Below are 27,766 nucleotides of genomic sequence, written 5' to 3' on the forward strand. Positions count from 1 at the left end.
ACGTGTGTACGTAACATAAGCGTCCGCTGTTTTCCCTAGTATTTGGCATTTATCTCATCATGAGTTATATTATTCTGTGTGGGTGCATGAAATCGGTTGAAATACATTTTAGATATGTTGTGTTATTCAGTCAGTCATATTTTGGCACAATGGCCGACGAGTTATTGGGGGTAAAACGGGCTAAGGGTGACTGTAAGTGAACTTTCCCCGCTCGGTTTCGATGCGTCTGGCCTGGCCTTGGTGGGGACGCGAAGCCTCATTGATGTTCAGTCACATTTCAGCGAGACGCCGAGCGGCGCAACGCACGGCCGGGTCGCCCCGTCTCTGCCAGGGATTTAAATCGAGAAGAAAGGCGACGCGAATCCGCCCGGGACACCCGGGAGTCTCGTCGGAACTCGCTTTCTTGCCTTTTCATGCGCTTTAAAGGTTAGCCACTTCTCTCCGGACCCTTTGCCAGGCTTCCTCGCCCTGGGTATACGGAGCGCTAGCTGCTAACCAGATAGCGACGAGTCAGGACTCAGCTAGTGCGTCCGCTAAACGGCATTAAACCTTAAACGCCCCGGCTTATCGGCCACGTTTGTTTTAGGCTGTTTTTTTCCTCCCTTAGACGGATTTCTAGACTGAAACGGAGTAAAGTGGGTGAAATCAATGGTCTAAAACGACGGAAAGTGGCTTAGAAACTTTAAGTGCGGCATAGCTAAAGCGCTAATATCTCATTTGTGCGCCGTGTGGTTCGGATTACAAGCGTTTTCCTCAGCTGGTGACTAACCTATGTAATTATATAGCTTGTTTTTATACCACGCCAGTTAGTACCGAGGGTAACTAGTCGCCTAGTAGGATACGCGAGATGCCGAGCCGCGGATGGGCTTCTTTTTTTTACGGAAGTAATGGGGCTAACCAGCTAGCAGCGTTGGATTTTACCACTGGCCGGGACCCCGTATAAAATACCGAAATTATACAAAAGGGCGACCGTTTATAAAGTTAAACTTTTAGAGGAAGTCGGTCCCGGTAGTAAGACGACATAGCGGAGACCGAGACTGGGTTCGGCCCGAGCGCAGCTGGGCTTTTTCTGGGAGAGGAGGGGGAGGCACCAAAACAAAAGGGGATAAAGTACGGCGTCGGCTTCTTTTGGGGGCTTATTTCTCTGTACAGCTCCACTAAAGCTGGGAGCTGCGTTTAACTAACTACTTTGGTTTTGTTTCGTTTGTTATTTTTTTAAATCCCCTTTTCTCGGACTGTCTCAAGTGCGGGAAGAGGAGCGGACAAACCCCGAAAGGAAATGCCAATCGCTGCCGTGGGTCAGCCGACGACACAGGAGCCCCGCGTTTACTCCCAGCTGCCCGCCACCCCCGAGCCCGTCCCGAAGCGGAGCAGCGCATGTGAAGGCGTCGGGGTCCGGCCTCAGGAGCGCGGTGATCGCGGAGGAGCGGAGGGGGCCAGGGCGGCGGGGAGTCTCAGCCACGGCAGGCTTCCCCTAACGGCCGGGTCTTCCTCTCAGTCGCAGTCCCCTCCTACCACCTCCCCCCTTGCCACCTCCGTTCCCCACCCCCACCTCCCGGCCATGGAGCCCCCGAGGACTCGGTCGAGGTCGCGGTCCGGATTCTACCAGTGCGTCGCAAACGGGGCCGGGCACGGCGGTGCCAACGCGACCGGCGGCTTCAGCGGTGCCCAGCAACAGCAACAACAGCAGCAGCACGGCGTCGGCTGCGTGTCGCTCGGAGCGCAGAGTCCCACTGAAAGCCAACGCAATCCGGGAGGCAGCCTTCCAGTCGGCACGCCGAGACACCCCGGCTCCGGGGCTCATCGGAATACCGGTGCAGGTGAGCAGCTTCCTTCACACCTTCGGTCACCTTAAACCGGCCGACTGTCCGGGACCACATGGGGGCTGGAGAAAGGGTTAAAGGGCTCATTAGGTCATTTACTGTTTGAGGTGATTGTGGGGGTAAATCGACCGGGTTGGCATGGCGATGTTGCTGTGTGGATGGATGTACGCTGCTGTTAAACTTTTAGCTTTTACTTAACCGTTTATCAGCCTTAACGCAAACACAGCGGACACAGGAATGAGCGTCCCGCTGTTTTGTCAACTATGAGCCGATTGATCCGCACTTTAATCCTAAAGGGATGTGGACAGATTGTTTCATCTCTAGAAAGGAAAGGAGGCTGCATGGAAACCCTTCCTTATAAAGGATGTGGATCGTGAAAATATTTACTTGGTTACATTTCCCCTCTCTTCCTACCTCGGTTGCTGAAGCCAGGGACGCCATCCCGGCTGTAAAATGTACTTGTTTGAGTGGGATCGGGTTGGAGATCTCCTTTTTGAGTGTGAGGTCTATTTTTGATGCACTTAAGATCAGTCTTTTTTGGTTTGCCGCATATTAGAGCAGTTATCAGCTGTTATGTTGCGTGAAGATCTTATTAGTATTAGGGACATATGAGCACGATATGTATTTTGATTTCTATCTTATACCTGTTGCCCGTGATTTTTATTTTTTTTTTTTTTAGCGTCTGTATATACTGTAATGGAAAAGAGTCATCTGTCAAAGATGCGAACATAAATTGTAGGTTTTGTCAACAGATGAAAATAGTTTCACATCGGTGTAAGAGGCGAGCCAAGTTGAGGCATGTGCCTAACTGGCTGTATGACTAAACGGGAACCTGCGTGGAAAGTACGCACTGAAAGGCGGCATCTCCCGAGGCGCTGCGGACTGCGCGACACGCTGCGCTATGGCGTAAATCCGCAAATGTCTTTCTCTAAAATCGCCTCTGAGCCTTTTAATGACTGCCGACGAGTGGGTATCCGGTTATTTTCATGAGGGGTTGTGGAAATCGGTCAGCTGCCATTTATAGGGGAGAGGGGTCCTCAGTGATGTGTATTCGCTTGTCAGTAAGCAGGTATTATCTAAAGTAAGGTTTGAGATCGGTTGCTTTTTTTATTTTGATTCTTGTGAATGATTCTGACTCTTGGCGTTCGTTTGTTTGACGTGAATTCCCAGCAAAATGTAATGCGATGTTTATCATGGCATAGTGGATTTTCTATATGAAATTTCGGGTTGAGATGAAATTACTGGTTAGGTTTCCAGTGCACACATCGGGGGAGCTGGCAGTAGCTTTCACATCGTTGTCGGGTCTCGGTTGTCGCTTCCCTCTCACCTGTCCTCACTCCTAATTCAAAGCTAAATGATTAGTCCTGGGTACTTTGTAGCGTCCGCGTGGAGGAACTGGAACGACATTGCGTCTTTTTTTATTTTTTTATTTTATTTTTATTTTTTTTACCTTTTCTTATGCGTATGCTGATGACTTCACGCAACTTTCTAGAGATCATTGATAGGGATTTTTGTTTCCATATTTGTGTGTGATCTTATGCAATATTGAGATTTAACTTCTGGTGCTGGCCAAAGACTTTCCCGAGCCTGTCAATCTGTACAGTTGGAATTGCGTTTCCAATTTGAGCAATTTAGAATTTGTAAGTAGATGGACCGATTTAGTATGTGTGCATTTGCCAAAAGAATTATAGGCATTACCTATTAAATGAGTGTGAGAATGCACACTTTCAGAAATGTATTCTATAATGATTTTGAATTGGGATTGTGTTAGGCAGCAGTTTCTTTGGAGTCAAAGTAGTATACACTTGCAGGGGTGATCTTGTATTTTGTGACTGTGTTGCGTAAATGGTATTAGGTCCAGTTGACGGAAGATGGTAGCTGACTAGCAGTGGTGATGCTGACTGAGCTCAGGGATTGTTTGTTGCTTTGTAAAACGTGTAATTCTTGGTCTTCCAGTAAAAGTGTAAAATGTCAAATTTAAATAGGGTACTGCTATTCTAAAAGAGAAATTTGGTTGTGAAACAGTGGGTAAGAGTGGTTGAATTTTCTGAAACGCCAGCACTCTTTCAGGCTGTCCTGTGGCTCGTGACGATCTCGTTCTGTAAGATTAAGCAGCACAGGGGCGAGGAATTGTACATCCAAATGCAGTGTTCACAATTCGTGTTGTTCATTTACTGCACTGGAGTCAAATTGCAGTTTTCATTTCATGTGCCTTGGGTTTTCCTACTGTGCATTTCTTCAGTAATGAATAGTTCTATTTATTTTCTTATCAGACATTCTGAACAAAAACCGGCCTGTGTGAAGACGCCACCGGAATACACACAAGGACGCTGGTTTTGTTCACCCGACACGCAAACGCGTGTTCCCGATTTGCAACAGACAACTGAACTGTCAGTCTCTGAGGTGTATAATATACTGTGGCTGTGTGAAAGCGTGCTGCAGGAAGACAGACTGAAGTGTTTAACACTGTCCATACTTCTGGCTGGTGGTGGCAAGTTCATAAGGTTATCCGTGGTAACTTCTCAGGTACAGGAAATGTAGTCTGCCTCAATGTTGAATTAGGTACAGTGGAGTCATGCTTTTCTGGTGGTGCTTGCTTAGTGACTCGCACTATTCTAAGAAAGCTTATGGGATTGACTAGTAGCAAACAAAGACTTAAAGTGATAACTGGAATTACCTGTCTGGAAGTGCCTGACAGGTGGGACTGCCACCTCAATTTTAGTGAGGGCTCGCTCTGCCGTGGAGTATGCAGTTGCTATGGCTTCTGGATTCCTGTCCATAAAACATGGTTGACCCTTGTCCAGCCCATCACCTTTGATAGCTGTTCTGTACGGCTGTGTTTCTTTATCCAACTCTCTCGCATCTCTGTCCAAGATGCTTGCTGGTATATAAGAGCTGCACACTCGGCCTGGCTGTGAGGTCATTTGATTGTTACTAGGGACTCTCAGTTCGTTGTCCCGGGAAGTACCCCAGTCAGTCTTTTTTTTTTTTTTTTTTTTTTTTTGCGGTATCTGAAAGATTAGCGCACACTACGTCTTTTCTCCACTGTTCCTGACTAAAGGTGGGCAGCACACATGGAACAGCAGGCTGAGGCAAGCGGGGAGTGGAGAGGAACCGGCGACCCTTGTGTGAAAATTAGACCCCATTCTGAGCACTTGAGATGTCAGGAGGGGCCTGCTGTTTGGGACGGTGGGGGAGGCTTGTCCTTTTGGCCATTGGCACATTTGCTGCTGGCTTTATTGCGGTTTGTAGGTTTATGTTCTTGTCGTTTTTATTGTTTTTAAAGGTGAGAAGGAGGTGCACCAGTGTCCTCCAATGAACGGTTCTGCTCCATACAATATAATTGAAGACGTTGAAATTTTCTTATGGTGTCCCCCCCAGCCTAAAGAGTTGCCTATAAAGCAAATTCACTATTTTTACAGTGAGCTTTATGTGCTTCAGGTAAGAATTGATAGGTCTGTTCTAATTTTAACAACAGGGTATTAACCTGGACGTGCAGGCTGGAGGTCTTCCATGGTAGCTGCTTTTTTCCTAGGACTTAAACTTGCATTGCTCATGTATAAACTGTAAGCAGGCTTTGAATATTTCATGCTTGTTGGCTGTTTATGTGTGTGTGTGTGTGTGTGTTGTGTGTGTTTTTTTTTTTTTTTTTTTTTTTTTTTTTTTTATATATATCTCATTTCTGGAAGTGCAGTCAAGATGGATCAGAAGCCTGTAGGTACTGGTTCTTGTGCAACAGCTCCAAGTGAATATCACTCAGAGCTGTACATGATTAATGACTATGGTGTCTGCTCTTTGGTGGTGGAAGGTGTGGGGACCAGCACTTGAAATGCACTGACTTTATGTAGAGACGATTTTATACATTAAGGCTTGGCTTGGAACAGGATGGTGGTAAAAGCCACATTTGTGTGACCCTGACTGCTGTCCCAGGGTGATTTTAATATTGGGGGGAGTGTTTGTCAGGTGCTTTAGGCTCTTGACCTGGAAGCTTCTCTCACTGTAAGATTGAAGCTGAAGTGAGAATCCTTTAAACAGACCTACTTTATCCAGATATTCTGAGGCCACTCTGAGGTTTATTCTTTGGTGTTTGGGGGCAGCCACCATTTTTGTGATGTCTGTGCCAAGGCATCAGGGCGGCATGGATGCTTGTGGAGGTGGCCTCTTGGTTTTGCTGCCATCTGGAGGTGAGCCTGTCCGCTACCACATGCCTGGACATGAAAGGCTAGACGCAGCGGCCGTGTGCTAAAGTGACCTGATTCACATTCGTGCGTCGTCAGCCTTGGTGGCTCAGTGTAAACATGAGACCTCAGAAGCAGTGAGTGGCAATACGCGTTAGCATCGCACATGGGCTGTTTACAGCTGTGGTTGGAATCCGTCAACCGAAGAGGGGTATTTTTTTGGCATGCAGCCTGGTTTTTTTGCACTTTAGTTTCATATTAGCATTTCTTGGCCTTGTGTCCAAGCAGAAGCTCACTTCCTGGTCCTTTTCGTGGCAGCTTCTGTCACAATGGTGTCTGCTGTTGGCTGTAGGGTTTTATGTTTCAACGTTAGTGATACTTCGTTGGGGCATGCTGGTTCTACCCATTTAGATGATGGGCAGATTCAACCTTGAACCTGTGCTATTTTTTTTTAAGCTAGTATCAAATGGTAGTGATTTTACATGGTAATAAAGTGTAAAATTAGAAATGTCTCATTTGAATGCTGTGAAGCAGCTTTTCTGGTATGATGCATGTTACTGTCGGAGTAAATGTGAAACCAACAGCACTGGTTTAAATATGTATGGTCTGTAGTCTTGGCCTTAACATCTGTCACCTGTACTCTTGTGTGGACGTCTGCGTCCTGTATTCGGTTTGAGAGCTTTACTGGACGTTTGAGAGGCTGGGGAACAGCGAGGTTCCTTTCTTTTCATTCTTCACCTATTAGCCATAAGAAAAATGTAATTTGATGAGGCAGGTTAATGGTTGGTGTGCTAGCTCTGTTGGGGGAGCTTCTCCAGACAGGGGTTTTAAAGACCAACGGGCAATTAATAGAGGGTTGGGAACAATGCGGTTCGGTCCCCCCGCTGGGCGGAGGGGTGTTCTGTGCGTGGCGCGCCACACTTGGTATTGTGTGGCCTCGCCTTTGCGTCCCCCCCCCCCCCCGCTGCCCCTCCTCTGGTCAAGGTCCAGGTGGAGGCACAAGAGTCCTTGGAGAGGGACTGAGGAGAATGGCCAGCCTGAAAGGAGTAAGCGATGCTGGAGCGGCCGGTGGCTGTGAGCTCGGCTTCTCGCGGGGGATGTTTCGATTCGGCCGCGCGCCGCTGAGCTCAATGGAAGCCCGTCCTTATTTAGCTTCCAAATGAGCGAAAGCCCTAGTATTTGTTTGAGTCACCTGAGTGTGACCTGAAAATGCACTAATCCTGTAGCTGTTCCTTCATACCCATTGTCAAGTAGAAATTCAGTTGAGCTTGGGCAATAGTGAGCGCGTGCACTTGGGTATGAATACCCTGAGTGGGGTCTTTCACCCATACTATTGTTTGCTTCCGGTCTTGAGCAGCATGCACCTACCTATTCGCAGCAAATTGGCATAATGTCTGAAGAGCATCTGTCCTTGGGCAGCCTTTGATGCGTCTGAATAACAGTCAGGATAAGCCCAGTTTTGGGTGATGGCCAGTGCCCCCAGGAGTTGGGGGCGAGGCTACCCGGAGACAGAGAGGCTCGGCCTTGAAGAGGCGGCAGCTGCCACGCACACTCCGAGGCGGTGGCAGGCGAAACGTTGGTCTGCAGGGGTGAAATGAAACCGGTTGAAACGAACGGGGAAAACCCGCTGTTTTGAATGCCGCTGAGGTGGGGGCAGGGTGTTTATCGCGGTAACCACCTCCGCGAGGCGCTGCACGGCCCTGCATGTGCGGCAGCATGTTTATGGAGGCAGAGGTTGTGGCTCGGGGAGGGAGAAATAGAGGAGAGGGCTTGGCGAGCAGAATGAAATGTGTTTGCCTCGAGGCAGGGGGGGGAGAGGATGGAACAAGGGGGAAAAGGAACTGGATGGGGACGAAAAGGAGAGAGGAAACGTGGGTGGGAGGAAGGGGGCCCAGACCTCTGAAGTTCCTGCCGACCCTCTGTTAGCTGTGTTTGTGCTCTGGTGAGAGAGGAGCTTGACTGGGCGGCCATGAGAGCCAGCCAGTCTGGCCGTCGGCTCCTCTCCCCTCTGAGGTCTTCTCTTCCTCAGTCCATCCACTGTGCTCCCTCCCCCTTTCATTCTTTGTTACTTTCAGGGTTCAGCATATTTAGTTGCCGACCTATTTCTTTCTCCCTCCCCCCGCCACCCCCCCCCCCGTCTGTTAGCTCATCCGCTCGGCTTTGGCGACGCTTTTGGAAGAGAGCACCTGGCGGCAGGGCGGGGCGGGGCGTGTTCACATGTGAGAGAGCGAGCGTACGCGGGTGTTCCCTCGGAGCCCGGCGGGACCAGGTTGTATGTGTCCTGTGTGGCTTTCTGAACGTTCTTCAGCCAAGGCAGGCTGCCCAGCGCCCAGTGGTCACATCTCCAAAGGTTTTGCACCTCCTCATATTAAATGTCGGAGAAGGATTTTCTGACGTCTTTCCTGCTACTGGGTGTTGCGTTCTTTCATTAATCGTCATGTTAATGGACCGTCTACTGTGCTAAAGTTAACTTGTCAGTTTAGCCACCAGAACAGAACTTGCCATTTTCTTTCTATACCATATCATTTGATTTGCTGTGGAAAACACGTAAAATCACAGTCCTATAAGCTCAGCTCTTTGCTTTGTGGCACAATGCAAGCGATGTAATGATGTGATGTCATGCGAAAGGGACGAAACTGCAGCCTTTTGTGATGAAGCATCCTAGCGAGCTGTGATTTCAGTTTCCCCCCCATCTGCAAAATGTTCTTCCTAATTTCTCAAAGTGAAAGATGCAGACCGGTGTATTAGCATCTCTTCGTCACTGGCAGTGCAGGGTGAGTCCAAGGCACACTTGCAGTTCCAAATATGATTGCAAACACCCGTGTAACGTTAGTTGTGGTGGTTTTTGTTTTGTGCAAATAAAATCCACATTTGTAGGTTTTGTCCAAGATCTGAGTGCTAACCCTTTGGTGATCTTAAGCAAATGCCAGCGTTGGCTAATTAATTAATGGATGAATCCATCTTGTGGGAATGGATAATTCTGGGTGATTTGTGTAGGACCACATGGCTTCTCTGCGACAGTCTGGGCTAGCGACAGGGTGTGTAGTTTGAATCCACTGCAGAACGTAGCTACTTGAAGCTAATTATTATGGTAATTGAACTAATGCTTCTGTCTGACTCTGTATTTGAATTTAGCAGTTGGAGGGCTGGAAAGCCTGGATGCTCGTGGGGGGGGGGGGGTTCTGCTTGGACCTGGGTTCAGGACCACTGATGGGTTGTTCATGAGCAGGGCCTCTCAATTGTATGGTGTTCCAGGTTAACTCTAAGGGTGTTAATGATGGAACGGACTTGCACCTGTGCTGTGCCACGAGTACAGCATGGTTCCAGCTCGCTTCGGTTTTCCACTGCATAAGGCTTGTTAAAGGGTTTGGAGAGCATCACTCACAAACTCTATATATGCTGGTTCATGTATACGGTCCCCACAGTGTACATCATGATTTACTATGTGCAGTTATTTTTTTTCCCCACTGTGTGCTAATCTTTGCTGGCACGTCTGAGAACTGCTGTGTTATGCAAGTATCAAGCACTAGTGGAATTAGCATTCACTTGTGTAAATTTGCGTTGTGAATCTATTCCGTTCAGCTGTTCTATAGTACTTTAAGTAGGAGGTTGGAGATGTTCAAGTTCTGAGGTTTTGGGAATGCGTCGTTATGTGTGACACTACTGATGACGAATAATATATAGAGTATACGCATTTTCCTTCAGATAATCCCTGTGCAGGAGACTGGCATCTCCTTGAATTTTGACCAATCGGATGGCGGTGATTATTCCAGCTGTGTGTGGTCATGCTCGCAGTGCCATGTCGGTATAGGTCAGGTACGGGTCACATACTTTGCAGTGGAAAATCGCCAGTTCGCAGTGTGGGTTGGGTACAGCCTGGTTCTTGGTGGTAGTGGAAAAGCACCATAAGCTGCTGGGACATGTTTAAGCGTTGAATCCAGTGGCGATGCTGTTAAGGTGTGTGTGTGTGTGTGTGTGTGTGTGTGTGTGTGTGTGTGTGTGTGTGTGTGTGTGTGTGTGTGTGTGAGAGCTTAACTGGGAGGAAGGGGCACTTTGTGGGCAGTGGCTTGGGTCTCCACAGAGTTGTCCTACAGAGGGAGGAAAAAAAGCTTGTGAATATGTGGAGAAATCTGGGATGTTCTTTGGGGACCTCGAGCTAGACAGGATTATCTCAAGGTCCAGACCTATTTCAGCTGGTAAATCTTTTGGATAAAGCCCTTTAGACCACAGACGTCCCGCTGTATTTTCATGCAGTATCTTTGTCGTGGCTTTGTAAGGAAGCTGAGGATTACTTTGTGCCTTCGCATTTGTCTAAAAGTAGTTCAGCGTCATTGAATGTATTTATGTCACGTCCATCCTTGGCCTTGTTCATCCAATCCTTGCACGATTCAACATCAAGAATTCGACACTGCCGGCGAAAGTTTAAACCCAGCTTGCCAAATGGCCACAGGTGATGCTCCTCACCGGCGTAAATGGGACGGCGCTTGCGCGTGCGAGAACACGGCTGGAGCCGGACAGGGCAGATGTGTTTCTAGAGCTCGCTGAGGCAGCACCGAAAGTTTGTGGCCTTTTCCCCTCCCGTGGTCCATACCAAAGTGCAGTAAAAGCGGGGGAGTGAGCGAGTTCTGACCTTCTTGTTCCATGATGGAAGTTGCTGGGAGGCAGGGGGGCTGTGGTGGTCTGTGTTTTTGGGAACTGCGGGGTTAGTGTTTTTCTGCTTGAGTGGAGCGGAGCTGTATGTTTAGCCTCTGGGTGGCCTGTGAAGGCCGCCCCACCCCCGCCTCCCGGACACAGGCTCCATGGCCGTGTGCAGCGCTGGCCAGCTGTTCCTAACAACAGCAGCTTTTGTGCTTGCTGCTTCGAGCACACTGCTGAAGTACGTGCGACCCCCAATGACCCCTGGGGACCCAATGATCCCTCTCCCCCCCCCGGCTCCACAAAGGGCAAATGGTGACCTCCACCACCTCCTTTTCTGCTCTCCCCCTTCAAGGTGAACAACTGTTCCATGCTCGGCCGGAGACGGGGCAGCACCCTGCCCACAGGAAACGGTCGCTTCGTCACTTCCTTCCTCCGCACCCAGGCACCATCCCTGGGGCCCAGCTGGCCCCGTTGTCCCGGTTACCGTGGCTCCGTACGGTGGGGGGCGGGGAGTGTTCTGCGGGCAGCGGGGCGGCAGGGACGACATGACAGATGTGGTAGAATGCGGGGGGAGCGTGAGGGGTGTGGGGGTGAGCTGGGGGTGGGCTGGCTGGAGAGGAAATGGATAGAAATAGCTGATGTGCTCACAGCTCCCAGAAAATCAATACGAGCCACGGAGTCCCCCCCCCCCAGCTCTGCCTGGTGCCGAGACACACGGCAGCCTATCGCCCCCCACCCCCTGTGGCAACCCGGCACCACTCCCCACCCTCCGCTACCCCATTAGCACAACCGTATAATAAATACCCCTGTACCCGGGCTGTGTCTTATAATGGGGGTGACTGCATTCTCAGAACATTGAGGGCTGCCGTGAATGAGGAGGAAAAAAAATATATATATAATTTTTTTTGGTTTATGCAGGATAGATAGGCATCAGGTCTCCATGCTACTGGGTGTGTCCACTTGAGTGATTTCCCCCTAGGTTCCTGCGTCTGAAACACATTAATCAGCACCCTAACCCCCCGCCTGTGCTCTGCTCTGACACACAGAGTTAATTTGTGCATGTTAAATGAGACACTGGATGTGAGATCCCGCCCCCCATGGGCACCAAGACCAACGTAGAGACCACCTCCATGCATTAAGGGCAAGGTTGCATGCCCGGGTGGGGGGTCGGCCGCTGATAGGATGGGGGTGGCGCTGAGCGTTCTGTACTCATGTGTCTTGCACATACATTTTTGCTCCAGTTTTAAAACAAAAGGCTTTGAACAACAGTCTCGCTATAAAAGGTTAATTTTCCTCTCTGGTCCCCAGCCTGGCCCTGCTCCCCCCCCCCCCCCCCCCCCCCCCTTTTCTCTCTCCCTCGACTCCCTTCCCCTCATGACAGGCTGATCAGGGAAAGGAGGGGTGTGATTGCACGGCCCTTGGCCACGTGGTGTTGGGGGCTGGTCCGCTGTTTTAGTGAGACTGTGTATGTGGTCGGCCACTTTTGCGTTTAGTGAACCCCAACGAAATATGCAGTCATGTCCGAGGTGATCTGCTCGCAGGGACGTAGTACGTCTTGACCATAGTGTCCGGTGGTTGGTCTCACGACAGATCGCCGCCCCGCAGATATGACTGTCGCCGCTGCCTTGCGCTGACTCACTCCTCCCACCCCCCTTCGCTGTTTTTCCCTGGACCTCCGGTACCCGAGGGGGTGGGGAGAATTGAGCGATTTGGGACGGCTCCCTCACTCGCACCCCGTTCTCTGAGCTGTACAGTCCGGAAATTGCATGTTTTTTAAATGTTGGGCGGCCCCATTTTTGCACACCTCTTCCATGTCGCAGTAGATGCATGCACTCCTGTCGGTGTGCATTCCTGCATCTTCGTGAATTCGTGTCGTCTCGGGGTGCTGCACCTGAGTTTTTAACCCTCACGCAGGCCAACCTTGGTGGGGCAGCGTGGTTTCTAAACAGCCGCGCATGTTGTGTGTCTGCTTGCTCTTGTGCCGCCTTCCCCTTCCCTCCGCCCCCGAACCTTGTATCGCTGTTCAGCTTATCAAATGCGGGCCTGATAAAACGGTTTTAAATTAAATAGGTAGTGAGAGAAGCGGAGGCGCCACTATCGCTGAAAGGGGGAAGCCGCATTCGCATCGCGCATGAAGCGAATGTCGCCACGGGGATGTCAGGCAGCTGCCGGTTCCGGCGCGTCCCTCAAATGAAGAAGCGTGTCCCTCGTGCCGATCCCGCTTTGGTTCTGCGGGTCTCTGAGCAGGCCGCGCGTGTGGACCAGATGGCAAGCGGCAGCCTGCTTTAGTCAGCCTTTATGCTCTTATCGTGTCTGTATCTGTGTATAAATGGACGTGGCGTGCATAGCAACGGGCCGCTTTTTTATGGGCGCTGTCCGTCAGACCGCATGGCTTTGTCCCGTCTGTCGCTTGATGTCTCGATCGCGATGAGAGACGTGGGGGAGAAATTACCCATCATGGCAACCTAGTGGGGGAAAAGTTTAGTGGGTTTGTTTTTTATTTGTACCCATCTGTGTCTTGACTTTGAGTGGGGTTCAGCATGGAGAAGGCATTCGGATGCTCTTTAAAGCGCATTACTCCAAGCGTGACCCATCTGTGATGTTCCGACAAGGAGAAACATCTGAAGGCAGATGCACAAGACGCCGGTGTTGTCGACGGGAGCTGCCTTAATCCAGGATTAAACGGCTCAGCTCTCGTTTTATAAACCTTAAGTCTGCAGTTCTATTTTATGGTAGCAACAATCTATGTCATTATCTTAGTGAAGCTGGTGCTGTTCTGCTGTTGAGTTTGAGTCGGTTTTCGAGGAGCGGAGCTGGAGAGAAGCGGCGCACATTTTCGCCACGTGCCGCCGCCGACTCGGCATCGGGGAAATGGGAAGCTACGTGAGACCAGCACCTAATCAGCGTTAACGGAGGCTGACAGTCCTGAGCTAATAAGCTGCTGCTCCGCAGATGTTCTGTATCTGCCGAGGGGAAGTGGCGAGTCACGTGGGGCCCCATGGTTTTTCCACGGCGCGTGGAAAAACATGGAGCAGATTCAGACGTTTGACTGAAAATGTTAATTGCATCATTGAAGGGTAGCCGTCAGAAAGCTGATGTGTAAAGTGTAGCAGCAGGAATAGTAGCGGTAAAAAAACAAGTAATGCTGGGGGCCAAAACTAAACCTGAATTTGTATTGTTACACGCTATTACATTCATAGAGTACCATGAATGGCAAGTTGCTTGCTGTTTAAAAAAATAATTCTGTACCTTATGGATCTATGCAATCTCAAACAATGGGGACAGTTTATAATGCAGGTGCTGAAGCTTTGTTTCGGCTACGTTCGAACAGAGAACTCCCAATTTTGTCGCGCAGACTTCTGGCCGGCCTGGTCGACCTGTGGTCTGCTGTTTTAGTTCTGAAGCAGCTTATACAAGTTCATACAGTGTGTAGCTGTTACAGAGGAGTTTGAGTTTGTGCCCAAGCCTTTGGTGGCCTTTGAGGTCGTCGGTTTTATAGGAGCAGTGTGCCGGAGTTGGTTGGTTTTTGCAACCGCTCCCGATTCTCCTGCTATACCCTGATCAGCTATAACATTGAAACCACTGACAGGTGAAGTGAATGTGAATATGATCTCATTACAATGTCACCTGTCTAGGGTGCCACCATGTATTAGGCAAGTAAACCGTCAGTTCTTGAAGTCGTGTTGGAAGCAGGAAGAATGTGCAGGCGTGAGGATCTGTGTGATTTTGACAAGGGCCAAACTGATGGTTTGATGACTGGGTCACAGCATCTCCAAAATGGCAGGTCTTGTGGTGTGTTCCCAGTATACAGTGGTCACTACTTACCTAAAGTGGTCCAAGGAAGGCCAACTGGTGAATGCCTAAGGCTCATTGATGAACGTTGGGAGTGAAGAGTAGCCTGTCCGGTCTGATCCTACAGGAGACTCACTATATGACACATTGTTGGAAAAAGTTCATGCTGGCTATGATAGAAAGGTGTCAGAACGCAGTGCATTGCAGCTTGCAGCATATGGGGCCGCCGACTGGTCAGTGTCCATGCTGACGCCAGTCCACCCCCAAAAACGCCTGCAATGGGCGCACGAGCGTCGGATCGGCACCATTGAAGAAGGTGGCCTTGTCTGAGTCACGGTTTCTGTTACATCATCTGGACAGCTGGGGATGTGTGCATCATTTACCTGGGGAAGAGATGGCACTAGGATTCACTATGGGAAGAAGGCAAGTTGGCGGAGGCAGCGTGATGCTCTGGGCGATGTCTTGGGGAAACCTTTAGGTCTTGGAATTCATGCTTGACAAGAACCACCTACCTAAACATTGTTGCAGACCAAGTACACCCCTTCATGGCAAAGGAATTCCCCGACGGCAGTAACCTCTTTCAACAAGATAATGTGCCCTGAACATGAGAAAGAGTTCAAGGTGTTGACTTGGCCTCCAAATTCCAGTCGAGCATGTGTGGGATGTGCTGGATGAACAAGTTTAATCCATGGAGGTCCCACCTTGCGACGGGCAGAACTTAAAGGGTCTGCTGGTAACATTTTGGTGCCAGATAACCCCTGAAGGTGTCAGATGGTTTGTGGAGTATAGATCTGTTTTGGTGGTGTGAAGCGGACCCGCACGGTATTTAGCAGACGCGTTTGAATGTTACGGATGATCGGTGTATTGATGTTCACCGTAATGTTTTTACATTGAGAGAGCAGGATGGTGGAAATGAGTGGAGTTGTTGGTTTCTTTATGAAGGTCTCTTGTAAAGTGTTTGATGGGGCGGGTCTTGAGTAGACCCTCAGAAAAGGGCTCGTTCATTAAGGTTGCTCTATCATTTGCTGCTGTCTCGGCCTGCCCCCCCTCATGCATTTGCTCCAATTTTTTCTGTGTTCAATTCTGTGCCCCCCCTCCCCCTTCCTGTGCTGGGAAGAAATTGCATAAATCTATCGGGCCGAATCTGAGCTCAGGCACAGTGATGAGTCTGAATGGTAACCCAACAAGCTAGCTTCTCTGTTCTGACAGCGCGGGGGGTGGTGCTTGAAATGATGAGCTGCATGGGTCAGTCACCCCCTCCGTGCGCTTAGGGATGTCCATGTGTCTGTGGGGGCAGCCTCCGCCTCAGGAGAAGCAGGATGGGATGAGCACGCACTCGGCCCCAACCTATTCTCTGAAACTCGACAAGAGCCTCCACGGCCGTTGAAATAAATAGTTCTATTTAGGGTGATGATTAGAGCATCCATTATAATTACATAGGGTGGTTATCACACCGCTATGGGAGATCTGTTATTGCAATATTAAAAAAGGACAAGTGCTCTTGGGCCTAAAGAGTGTGGCTTTTTTCATTGGTTAGTAAGGAGACATTTCTTGTTAACACATTTACAAATGCATGATTCCTGAAATTTATTTATTTATTTTCTCCCCTCACTGGGGGGGGGGGGGGGTTCCCTGTCCTAACACAAAACCCAGCGTTTCCATATCCAGCCCACACCAGGATGGCAATCGGATGCGGTGTCGTCCCCTCTCTGCTCCCTCGCCTCTGAGGGACCATGGAGACACGGAGACCAGCGTGCTCTGCTCGTTCAGCCTAATGGCGTGCTTTGCTGGGGTATGGGGGGCGGGGCTGCCGGGTCTGGCTGGGGTTATGAGAGCCAGCTTGCCATCTCTGAGCTGCCCGCTACAGACAGCTGATCTCGCCCAGCTGGGGCGCAGCCCATCGCCAGACAAGCATCTGAAGTCATTATTGAATATTGTGTCATTTAGCATTCCGGCTCCTGCTTTTTACAATAACCTAAGCACGCTTCCAGCTGACTGTTAATAAATGAATTGGTAGCCGCGACACCCGGAGTTGCGTGTGGACTTTAAGGCTGGTGAGGTATGTGGGCAGGCGGTGATGTTAGTGGTTAGAGCGTCTTTGCAGCTTCGCAGGTTGTGGGTGGGATCTGCCGTTGTAGTCGAGCAAATAGCCTGTAAAATGCAGGAAGACATTTAACTGTAAAGGGAAAAACTGCCGCTTTAGGTAATTTTGTAATGGAATGAAATACCGAAGCAGCTTGAAGTTATTTAAACAAAGCTGGATGTTAACTTTAAAGAATACTCCTCGCAGTGAAGTTTTTGTCCAGCTGCTTACATGTTTTTTTTTTCCTCATTTAAGTGCGAACGGTTATTCATACGCCTGAAATTCTGACATTCTAAAGCTCTCACCCACTACTATAGGCAGACGTTCGTCTGACTCTGGATTCTATAATGCGGAGATTGCGAGCTGCGGCGTTTCGAAGCCTAGCTGTGTCCGGCCGTGTGTCTGCATCCTCGGGGGGGGGGGGGGGGGTGTCTGCCTTCCCGTTTTTGTTGCGTCGTGGGAAGCGGGTGACCTTGAGTGTGGTAATGGGCCGGCCCGCTACATGCACCGACCTCGCCTCCATTCTGCGTGGCCGTGTCTTAAGGAGCCTGTAGCCCTATTAGCCTGTACGTGTCTTGCATCACACTCAGGCAGTAGGCGCAGAAGCAACATGAAGTCATAATTGTTGTCTGTCCTGCAGGGGGCGTAGCGGCTGTGCACTGCCATCCTGACCATGCCTACAGCGAGGAGAGCGATAAGGTAAGGTTTCAGCTCCTGCAGGTGCTGTTTAAATACTCTCCATTTCTTATTCTGTGTGTTTTATTTACAGTATTTTTTAAATCTTTTATAGCTCACTATAATGGTGGAAGTTTCTCAGCTGGCAATGACTGGAACTGAATTTCAAGCTTCAGATTGGCCAACGTTTAGGTTTTGCGTAGAATTTCACAAGCATGAGGATCGATCTGTAAATGTACATTTGAAGCCGAGTTCGTGAACATTCTTGTGAGGATGTTCTCATCTTAATAAATGCTGTTAGACGATAACCAGACCGAATAAAGGCTGCCTTCGGTGGCTGTGGGTGATGTCGGTTAAACATTCTTTACTCCAGCATGCCGTGGGTAAGGTGACCGTCCCCTTGATAGTCCGAAGTGTGAGCTGCCGCTTGGCTGAAGACCTGCCGTCGGCTGTAGGCACTTTTGAATGCGGCTGAGTTCAGGTGACGTGTGCTGGAGAATGTAGCCGGTTACCTGCGGCTGCACCACCCCCCACCCCCATCTAGAACGTTCTGTCTCGCAGTGCTGTGTCCCTATCAGGCAGGATTCCGACAAATGGAAATGTGTTCATTTGAATTCACACGTAACTTTTTGAAAGTTTTTTCCCTTTCTTACCGCTGATCAATATGAATCATCGGTGTGGAATTCTTCTCCTTGCCGGAGTTCGGAGGGAGCGGGGTGCCTCGCGATGACCCACGCGACGGGCGTCTCGTTCCGTGACTCATGTGGCGTCTCACACGCTCAAACCGTGCAGCTGAGAGCGAGCGAATGCTGTGCGAAGGCAGCTGTTTGGACGGCAAAGGCGGGGGGGAGATCAGGGGACCGTGCTCTCCCCTTTTATAAAACAAAAGGAGGATTTCATCACTGCTCCCAGAACCTTGTTTACGGCCAGGAAGCCCGTGGGTGGGGTGGTCGATTCTCTTGTGTTTCCATTGGCTGCAGAGGGGCCTGGAGAATTGGCAGGGAGGGGGTTGCAAACCCCTCTGTATTGATTGAATTCATTGAAGGGGGAGGGAAGGAATGCGGATGGGGACCGGGGGGAGGGTGGGCGTGCAGCCACGATGACCTCGCCTCCAGCCTCGGGGCTCTCGGTGATTGGCGTGATAGACGGGCCCCATGGCGAGGGGCTCCCAGAGGCCCGGGGGAAGGGAGTGGCCCAGGCACGCGGGCCCTGCTCCCCAAGCAGACCGGTAATGCATCAAATGCTCCTGCAGCCACGGGGAGGTGATGGCCGCAGGGACTGAGCTTAGGATCAGGGGCCTGGGCGCATGCGATTACAGCATGCTGGGATACGGCTGATCTGGGTGAAATCTGGCCGGTGCAGATACTCCACCCTTACTGGATTCCCATCGCTCTCTCCAGTAAATTGTTTGAGATCTTCAAACAGAAGCATCTCCGAGACGTCGTAATATATAACTTTATAATATATAATCTGTTCTTTAATTGTAAAAGAGAAGCTGAAATGCATAGCCTTTAAATAACCTTTACTGATCCTTGCTTCTAGGGCTGCAACTATTGAATATTCTCGCATTCAAATATTAGATTCTTTGCACAACCCTTCTGCCACGATGCTCCTACACCCCAGGTGCTCAGGAGCAGTGCGAGCAGGACTGTCTCGACTCGTTCATGTCATTTTTTTTGTGTTCTCACCTATGTGTTTTACTTGCGAGAAGTCATACTGTTGCGGTGGAGTTGAATCAATATTGAAATTTTCTTTTTGACTGCCTCTGTATCAATACCAAATTCATCCTGTAAAACATGACAGCTTGAATGTCTTTGAAATAAACAGGCCTATTTGTGAATTAAGCTGACAGCGATAGCAATAGTTCCATACTTCTGTCTGGTATCTAGTGTGGCAATGTAATACACACACACGTGTTCTTGGTCCTCGCGGGTCTTCGAACACAGTCCCCCCTCCCTATGTGTGTACCCCCGACATTCAGAGGAGGTCCTCTGGGATTAGCGTCCCATTGGACACTGACAAGCCACCCAGCTGGTTCTGCGCTGTGGGATGGACCAGCCCCCTTTGGGCAGCAGCACAGCAGGCTGACAGACAGTTGCTTTTGGGCCGCGGTCTCAAATTTCAAGCAGTTTGCTCAGTCATATTTTTCGTGAAATATTAAACCCCCAACCCCCAATTTCCTTTGTTGTCGTCCAGCAAACGCTTTTGTCTCAGGAAACGCTAATTGAACGGCGTGGCCCCCAGTCGTTATCCTGGCAGAGGGTGACCGGGCTGCCCAACCCCGCCCTGCCTGCTTTCCCCGGCCGGGACGCTGTCCACGTGCTAATTGAGCCCGAAAGAGCTTGTAACCCCTGGTGGCAGATCGCTTCTCTCTGAGACCACAGCAGCACCTCCTTGGGCTCGGCCCGTCTGTACGGCCACTTTCATCAGCGCAGCCCCTGAGTGCCACGCGGTACAGACTTTCTCATAGGTAAATCATAAAGTGATTTACTGCACATTGGTTTGGTGATCCTCAGGAAGAGAGCGGGACCGCTGCTCTTCTCAATCGACAGCGGCAGTGCAAGTCATAACCATCCAGTAGGTGGCGCTATGAGGCAGAGCGGTGACCCATCCCCGAGTTGGCGGATGGTCGTGTGTTTGTGACTCGCTGCCTATTTAGCCTGCACGCTGGGTGTGACGTCTGCAGAGGATCTCCCGCCTCGATTGGCCGGCGGGGGTTTGGCCCCTGCTCGAGTTTTCGGTGTGATGCCATACAGCCGGCTGGGTGAAGCCCCTCTCTGAGGCACTGGAGATGCCTTTGTGGAACAAGCTTGATGATAATGCTTTGGTGCCCTTTGCTCGATGCGGTTCCTGGCTCTGTGTGTGTGTCTGTGTGTGTCTGTGTGTGTGTCGGCAGCCCTTCCTCCGCAGCCATGCGGCCGCATCAATGTTTCATGCTAATGGGCTACGCCTGTCTCCATGTGCCGCGAGCTGGTGGGGGAGGGGGCAGCCAGTCGATTCCTGTGATCAGAGCAAGCGCATCTCTGCGCCTGGGGGAGGCTGTGCAGCCAGCTGAAGGAATAATTTGGATAAGGGGGTGCGGTCTGCGGGGCGTGTGAGTTTTTCTGGCCGGAAGGTGTATTGGGATGGCCAACCCCCCATGCCCCGCTGTGGACGCGGTTCGGGGTTTGGCGTCTCTGCTGCGCCTCACGGTCTGCGGCGGCTGTGTCCGCGCCCTGAGCCGCCCTGTACTGGGCCCCTCCCCGTGTGACTAAGCGTCTGCACAGCCTGTGTGACTCAGGGCCGATGTTGCTGTGACTGTACAGCCAAGCGTCTGACTATACACTTTCACCCCGGGCAAGCGATTCAGCCGGCTGCGTAACAGCTCACGTGTGTGTGTGTGTGTGTGTGTGTGTGTGTGTGTGTGTGTGTGTGTGTGTGTTTATGCCCTCATAAGCAGCTGGCTCTGTCTGAATGAGAAGTATGAGCCTTGGGCTGAACCCCACCCCTTGGCCCCATGGGGGGGCCTTACTGCTATGGCTGCTGGAGCCTTTGCTCTCTCACGCCCTTTACTGCAGCCCTGCCTGCTCACGGCCATGTTTTATGCCCCCCCCACAGAGTGAAGATAGCCCAAGCCCCAAGCGGCAGCGGCTATCACAGCAGTCGGTGCTGGAGCGCACATCGGCCCCGCCCACTACACCGCCGCCCATGCGGCCCTGGGAGCTGCCCCCCAGCCGGCGTGCGCTCCCCTACCCCCACCCGCATCCGCACTACCCCCCCGAGCGCTGCCGCCGCAGGTGAGTGTTCCCGGTGCAGCTGATTGCTGATTATGCCGCCGCCGCTGCCCACGGCCTGACTGACTTCCCCTTTCCGCCTCCCACCCCTGCCAGCCCCCCAGCCAGACGCCAGCGCGGCCGCCGTGAGCGCCTCTCCCGCCACCACCCCCCCTACCATGCCACTGCGGGGGGCGGCCAGGACGAGAATTACCGGCACCCGCACCACCCGCCTGCCCCCCACCAGAGCTACACGTATGGCCAGCCGGGGGCGCCGGCGGGCATGGAGGAGCCGCGGGCATTCCACCCGCCCACACTGTCACCGCGCCTGCTGCACCCAGCTGCCCACCCCCAGCAGCAGAGCGCCGTGGTGGTCGACCTGCACGAGCAGGTAGGGCCCGTCGACTGATCGCATGTTAGCGGAACTCCATGTTGGATTACTGACTCCGCCTCCCCTCCGCAGCTGCAGCAGGGCACAGTGCCGGTCTCCTACACCGTGTCTCCCGTGCCCCACCACGGCCTCCCCTCTCCCCTCTGCAATGGGCAGCACCTCCCCACATGCTCCTCCCAGCAACAGGTTGCCTGTGGCTCTGTGGTCTTCAGCGGCCAGCACTACCCTGTCTGCAGCGTCCCCCCGCCCGTGAGTTACACGCCGCCCCCGTCTTGGCCTCCGAGCCAGCCATCTCATTGGACTCTGCCGCCCCCTGGTGGTTCCTGCCGCGCTGTCGGCCAGCATGCTGGAAAAACAGGGCGTGTGGGTGGTATGAGTGGGAAATGAGTTCAGGAACTGGACAAAGAGAGGATCTGTTTCGCGATTTAAGCCGCAGGTTCATCCCTGATGCCTGTGCAGTCAGTCAGCGCAGAGAGATCAACCTCCAGGGATCATTTAAATAAGTAGACATTTAAGTTGGCTGTTAATAAATGTTAAATCAATGCTAAAAGTCATATTTAACTAGCAGCTGACCTTTTAACACGTTTTTACGGGAAACTTTCAGCTGAATACTCTGAGATGCGCGTCTCCCCGGGCTCTGCGAGCGGTGAAATAAAACCAAGGACTATTTGTGTACTTTTCTGGCGCGAGTTTAAAAATGTAGCCGCGATCGTGCCGGGTGCCACACGACTCACCGCGCTCGCGCTCGTCTGACAGGGCGGCATCTTTAGTGACCTCCTCACACCTCGTGATCCACACCAAAGGTGTCTCGCTCTCCTCTGGTTCCCCTTCAACATCCTGCTTTTTTTTTTTTTTTTACATACTTCCACCCAAAAAAACGCCCGTCGAGCACCGTTGATATTTGATAGTGTGTCAGTCAGAAAAGCTCTGTTTTACAAGGAAGGATTTGGAACAAACGGTCCAGATTTTGCTGCTAATTGGGCTGGTCACACCAGGGAAATGGACTGGGATGGAGACCAGGAGGCGCACAGCCTACTTAAAGCTCTCTGAGACGGGCACGTGTAGCGGGTCTGAACCACCCCCGTCCCCCATGGCCACGACCCCAGCCTGGTGCTGGGAGTGTGTGGGGGCTCATCTGTGCAGTCTGTCTGACCCCTAGACTGTGGCGGGTGGCCTGAGGCTCAGTGGGTTAAGCCTCTGTGATCAGAAGGCTGCTGGTTTGAGTCCCATTCTTGGCAGAATATTCACACTGGGCACTTGAGCAAGGCCCTCTGAAGTGCTCCCGGGGGAGCTTCTCTGTCGTGTGTGTGTGTGTGTGTGTGTGTGTGTGTGTGTGTGAGTGATCAAGGGATTCAAGGGAGAGCACGATGGGACATTGGAACAGAAGCACTCTGGTGTACCTGCACTCCAGCATGAGCAAATAAAGCATCTCTCCATTTCCCTTTCAGATGCTGCAGGCTTGCTCGGTCCAGCACCTCCCACTTCCCTACCCCTTCCCCTCTCTCCTGTCCAGCGAGCCCCCCTTCCTGCTGCATCCGCCCCACCTGTCTCACCACCCGCCCCACCTGCCCCCGCCTGGGCAGTTTGTGCCCTTCCAGGCCCAGCAGTCACGCTCGGTGAGTTGGGGGGGTTTTATTTCAGTGGCTTTCCTTTTCAGTATGGGTGACCAGCCCGCCGCGTTCCTGACGGCGTTCCGAGATGCTAACCGCATTCCGCCATCCCCCCCCAGCCTCTGCAGAGAATCGAGAATGAAGTGGAACTTCTGGGCGAGCATCTCTCGGTGGGCGGCGGCTTCAGCTATCCTCACTCTGCCCTCCCCAGCACCATGCCTCCCTCCACCCCGTTGCAGTTTCTCCCCCACGAGCCCCTCCCGCAGGAGCTCTTTGGAGTGGTAAGCCCCTGGCTCCTTACCCACAATCCTCTGTGCTGGGAGGTGACTCTTAATCAGTAATGGTCGGCAGTTTGCTCAGTGCTGCCCTCCTCTGTTCAGGCTGGGCATCTCCTTAGGGGTCTCTTTCCACGTTGGCTGGGGGATCGTGGCTCCTTTGAGCATTCCGATAGTTTACTTAGTGGAACTAAAGGAGACGGTGAGAAGGTCTCTCCTCTAGGTGGCGCTGGTTTTGCTGTGTGTTTACTGGGTCCTGGGGGGGGCGCTGCTTTGGAGCAGTACTCCAATTTCGCTCCCCGCCGTGTGACATTTCACTGTAAGCATCGTCTCTCCAAACTAATGAATCCTCCCACCCCACAGCCGTACCCCCACTTCATGCCCCGACGGATCACCAGCCGCCGCTTCCGCTCCCAGCAGCCCATACCGCCCCCGCCGTACCATCCCAGCTTCCTGCCGTACTTCCTGTAAGTAGCGCGCGCTCTGTCCGCCATCAGCCCGACAGTGACGCGGTGTAGCCTCTAATGCTAAGACCGACTGATCGCCTTTAGTGGTGGGGGCCTTTCCTCCTCCTGACACGGATGGATGGACCGTTTCCCCCATCGGTTTCAGTCGACGTCTCTAATATTGGGGGTTGGATACTTTAAAAATGTCCGGCTCCGTTTTAAGGTTTGGAGTCGTCTTTAATCCCTGTTCCGCCTGTAACATGGGATTCTCTGCTGTGCACAGGTCCATGCTTCCTGTGCAGCCCACCGTGGGCCCCACCATCAGCCTGGACCTGGATGTGGATGACGGGGAGGTGGAGAACTACGAGGTAGGCTCCTGCCCCCCTTCCCACGCCCCTCACCCCATGCTTATCTGAGCAGCACTTTGGGCAAGGAGGTCTCCGTCAGATGGACATAATTTGGTGATGTTACACTCGCGACCAGCACCGAAGGCCCCGGTTGTCCTGTTTCGGAGGGAAGCACCATTCAGGGAGCTGCTGTCCTGTCCCCCTCCTCCAGGCCCTTCTGAACCTAGCGGAGCGGCTGGGGGAGGCCAAGCCCCGGGGTCTGACTAAGGCCGACATCGAACAGCTGCCCTCCTATCGCTTCAACCCCAACAACCACCAGTCGGAGCAGACTCTGTGAGTGTGGGGGAGGGTCAGGGCTGTTTGGGGGGGCTGCAAGGGTGAGTGCGAGGTGGCTCTAGAAGGGAGGGGGCGGGGGTCCGTGGTACTGAGTCACTGTTGCTCCCCGCAGGTGCGTCGTCTGCATGTGCGACTTCGAGTCGCGGCAGCTGCTGCGTGTCCTGCCCTGCAATCACGAGTTCCACGCCAAGTGCGTCGACAAGTGGCTCAAGGTGAGCGCCGTGCCAGGAGTGAGCCTGATGAAGGGGCCCAGAGCCACCGCCTGCCCAGCAGTTATCGCTTCCTGTCTGTCTCTCTTGACTGGTGAAACTGCTTTGTCCTTTGGCCGACTCGATCTGGGATGCATCTCTAGCACGTTGGATCTGTTTCCCGCAACATATCTGAATTTGCCTTGAGCCGAAAGACCGTCTCGGTCCTATCTACTGTTCTGTCTTTTGACGTTGGTGTAACTTATTGGAAACCAAAAAGTCCAAACTGCTTAGCACTAGCGGTGACCAATTCATGGCCACAGTCGGCATAATTCACAGCTACTTGTGAATTTAGGTTCCGCCTGTTCGATAAATATTTAGTTTCATTGTGCACTCTGATTCGAAACTGTCATGAAGTGGCACACGACTGTGCGTCGGTGTGGCTGTGCAGGGCTGTGGTTTCACAGCCACCAGGACGTGATGTTCTCTGTCGTTTGACCAGCTCTTGTGCTGTCGTCCCCCCAGGCTAACAGAACGTGTCCCATCTGCCGGGCAGATGCGTCTGAGGTCCAGAGGGACTCGGAGTGATCAGAAGGAGCAGCAAGCTCAGCACCAACCTGCTCCAGCATCCATGTGTATATAAATTCCCACACCCCTCGTCACCCCTAACCTTCATGGACACAACCCCCCTGGTTCCCCCCCCCCCTCAATTCCACTGACTTACACACATAAGCGTCCAGTGGGTAGATTTTCTTTGCACTGAGGGTGTATTTGTTTTTGATTTTCACATATAATATTCAGTTGACCTGCAGACAACTAACCAAGCGAGAATCTTCAGATTTCTTTGCATAAACTGTGTGTTCAGATCTTGAGCGTTTGGGTCATTTTTGCATTTGCTACGGACTAGATCTCTGCCGTCTTGCTGTGTGCCCACTGACGATCCGGCACCCGTGGCTATGTTCGCCTCTCGATCTGCTTTCCATAGCCTGAGCGTCGTACACTCTTACGGGAGAATGTGATCCCGCATTTTAAGGAAGAGCGGAGCCCTAACGAAAGCAGCCGTCTATCTTGTCATGACGCAGCGGCAAGATGAGCACCCCCTGTAGTTCCCGTGTAGTGTGACGTGCTGCGCAGAGTTATCAGGAATACTGTGTAATGTTTTGTTTGTGACGCGGGCACATGCGACATGGTGATTGTACTGCAGTCCACTGGTTCCTGCTTCCCGTTAAGATGGAGGCTTTGGGCCGGACTTGGGAGCCTGTGAACGTGTGTCTCCGCCACACTGCTTCGATCTCTAATCCATTTTTGTCCCGCTGCCTTGGCCCAGTCCACCCGGGAGAGCTTTTGTCAAGCTCTCCCCCAGTTTTGAGTTTTTGTTTCCTGTCATTTTGAGTCTGCTGTTTTGACTCTCATCTGCACAGTGGTTTTTTGATTTCGTCAGCTGAGGCTAAGCTAGAGTGCTGGATGCCCGCTTGGGGAGGACGATCAGTTCTCGGAAAACCTTGTCGATCTTGGTCCTGCGGAGCTGTGACCCACCCGCCCCAGTTGGGGCCTGTGTTTTCACATGCGTTTGAGGGAGTCCCAAGTAAGACGCTCACAGTATCACGGAAACAAGATGGTCGCCGCCTCTCGTCACTGCCAAAGTCAAACGGGAATCATGAAGAAGTCATTCACGGTTGAGTTGGTATCGTGTATCTCCGGTCATGTTTAGACAGAGGCACATAACGGTTGAGGCTCAGCCTTGTCAACACGTACAACAAACGTTTGCCGTGCAAAAGGGAAGTTCACCTTCTAATGTCAGTCAGACACCCCGGGCCTGAACCGTGAGCTCCTGCCTGTTGTGACTCGCCCTCCAGAGTGTGATTCGAACTTGGAGCACACCACATCTCGAGCACGGGTAAAGCGTTTGCTGTCGAAAGACCGAACGTCTGCCGTTCCCAACATCCCAATCGTTTGTTTAACTGTTTATTCGTTTTGTCACGAGTGACATGAAATGAACTCTGCTTCCAACTTAGACCACCGTTTCTGAACCTGATTCTCTGCTACCCGCAGACAGTCCGCCAGTTTGCTGCAAGACAGTCCACATTTTTGCTCCTTAGCATGAGCTGGGAGGGAACAAAAACGTGGACTATCTGTAGGTCCCTGAGGACTGGGTTGAGGAACTCTGACCCATAACCCCTTAACTACCCCCCACTTTTTCTCTCTCCCCTATTTTTCATTCCGTTAGTCCCTTTTCACCTGCCATGGATCCGTCTTCTCCTTCAGTGTCTTTAGTTTAAACTAATCTCCAATAGCAGCCTGCAGTGTCTTATTACGGACGCCTTTTTGAGCTCACGTCAGCATAGGTTACTGTGGTAATAGGAAATATACCATTCCTATCCCGACACTGATCCTTTAGGTGCCCTGGGTGTTACCTTGTCGTATGTTTTGTTTTTATTTTGAAATTTTTTTTCCCTGCTTGGTACACTTGCAGTTACCTCATTTTTACTATTTATATTTTCAGAATTTGCTACCAGTATCAGCTTATTTTTCTTTTCTGGTTTCGTCCCTTAAAATACATGACTGTATCATTTAACATGCTGTTGTAGTTTCATATATGTATTATATCTGTAACCAAAATAATTTGAAGGCTTGATATAAATCTTTTTAACAAACATTTGTACATTTTTTATGAGAGTTATTACTAGTAATGCTTTACTAAGTAGTGCAATGAATTTTTATTTTTAATCCCTGTGCCCAATTTTTTGGATTTGAGAGGATGGTTCAATAAATGTATAATGTACACTTCGAATGACTCTTTCCTGTCTCTTCCTCTCCCTGGCGTTCGGAGGCAGGTCATAGGCATGTTCTGAACTGTCAGGGGTGGAAACGCTTATTAGCATTGAGGCAATTTGGTCCTCAGTGCTTCTCTTGGAACACCAGGATGGCATTTATTTAACAGGATCTTTTAAATAGCTTTTCAGTGTATTCACCGACCCTCCGCTGCTCTGCGGCCTGCTTGACGTTAACGTTCTCTGCTGCCTTCCCCGCTAAAGGTCATGGGATGTTTGCCAAGGAAGTTGCCCCGATCTGTCATTGAAAAATAATTTCCATCCACGATGTGGACTGACGTCAGCTGCTTGTCGGTAGTTCCCGATGTTTGTTCTGCTTTTCGGGTTCTAGCCTAGTTTTTATCTTTTGGACAAAGCGATATCTGATACGCCAGGAGACTAAAGGAGCCCGAATTTAAGTG

At 51.4% G+C, this 27,766-nt stretch overlaps 1 protein-coding gene across 1 annotated transcript; it reads left to right on the forward strand.

Moving 5' to 3' along the window:
- The first annotated feature begins 240 nt into the window (after positions 1 to 240).
- Positions 241 to 27,321, forward strand: LOC125720477 (E3 ubiquitin-protein ligase RNF38-like). The gene is made up of 13 exons (XM_048995945.1): positions 241 to 426; positions 1,246 to 1,820; positions 17,155 to 17,213; positions 20,787 to 20,965; positions 21,059 to 21,332; positions 21,405 to 21,581; positions 22,781 to 22,948; positions 23,062 to 23,223; positions 23,581 to 23,684; positions 23,947 to 24,031; positions 24,222 to 24,343; positions 24,459 to 24,558; positions 25,060 to 27,321. Exons 2-13 carry the CDS (start codon positions 1,280 to 1,282, stop codon positions 25,120 to 25,122), a joined length of 2,034 nt encoding a protein of 677 aa, XP_048851902.1. The 5' UTR covers positions 241 to 426; positions 1,246 to 1,279; the 3' UTR covers positions 25,123 to 27,321.
- The last annotated feature ends 445 nt before the right edge of the window (positions 27,322 to 27,766 follow it).

The sequence above is a fragment of the Brienomyrus brachyistius genome, chromosome 25, assembly GCF_023856365.1.
Source record: "Brienomyrus brachyistius isolate T26 chromosome 25, BBRACH_0.4, whole genome shotgun sequence".
In the NCBI taxonomy this organism is placed as follows: Eukaryota; Metazoa; Chordata; class Actinopteri; order Osteoglossiformes; family Mormyridae; genus Brienomyrus; species Brienomyrus brachyistius.

Coding starts and splice junctions, on each gene's coding strand:
- LOC125720477 (XM_048995945.1), top strand. CDS start 1,280: ATGCCAATCGCTGCCGTGGGTCAGCCGACGACACAGGAGCCCCGCGTT. Junction 1,821..17,154: donor TCATCGGAATACCGGTGCAG/GTGAGCAGCTTC, acceptor TCTGTCCTGCAG/GGGGCGTAGCGGCTGTGCAC. Junction 23,685..23,946: donor AGCTTCCTGCCGTACTTCCT/GTAAGTAGCGCG, acceptor TGCTGTGCACAG/GTCCATGCTTCCTGTGCAGC.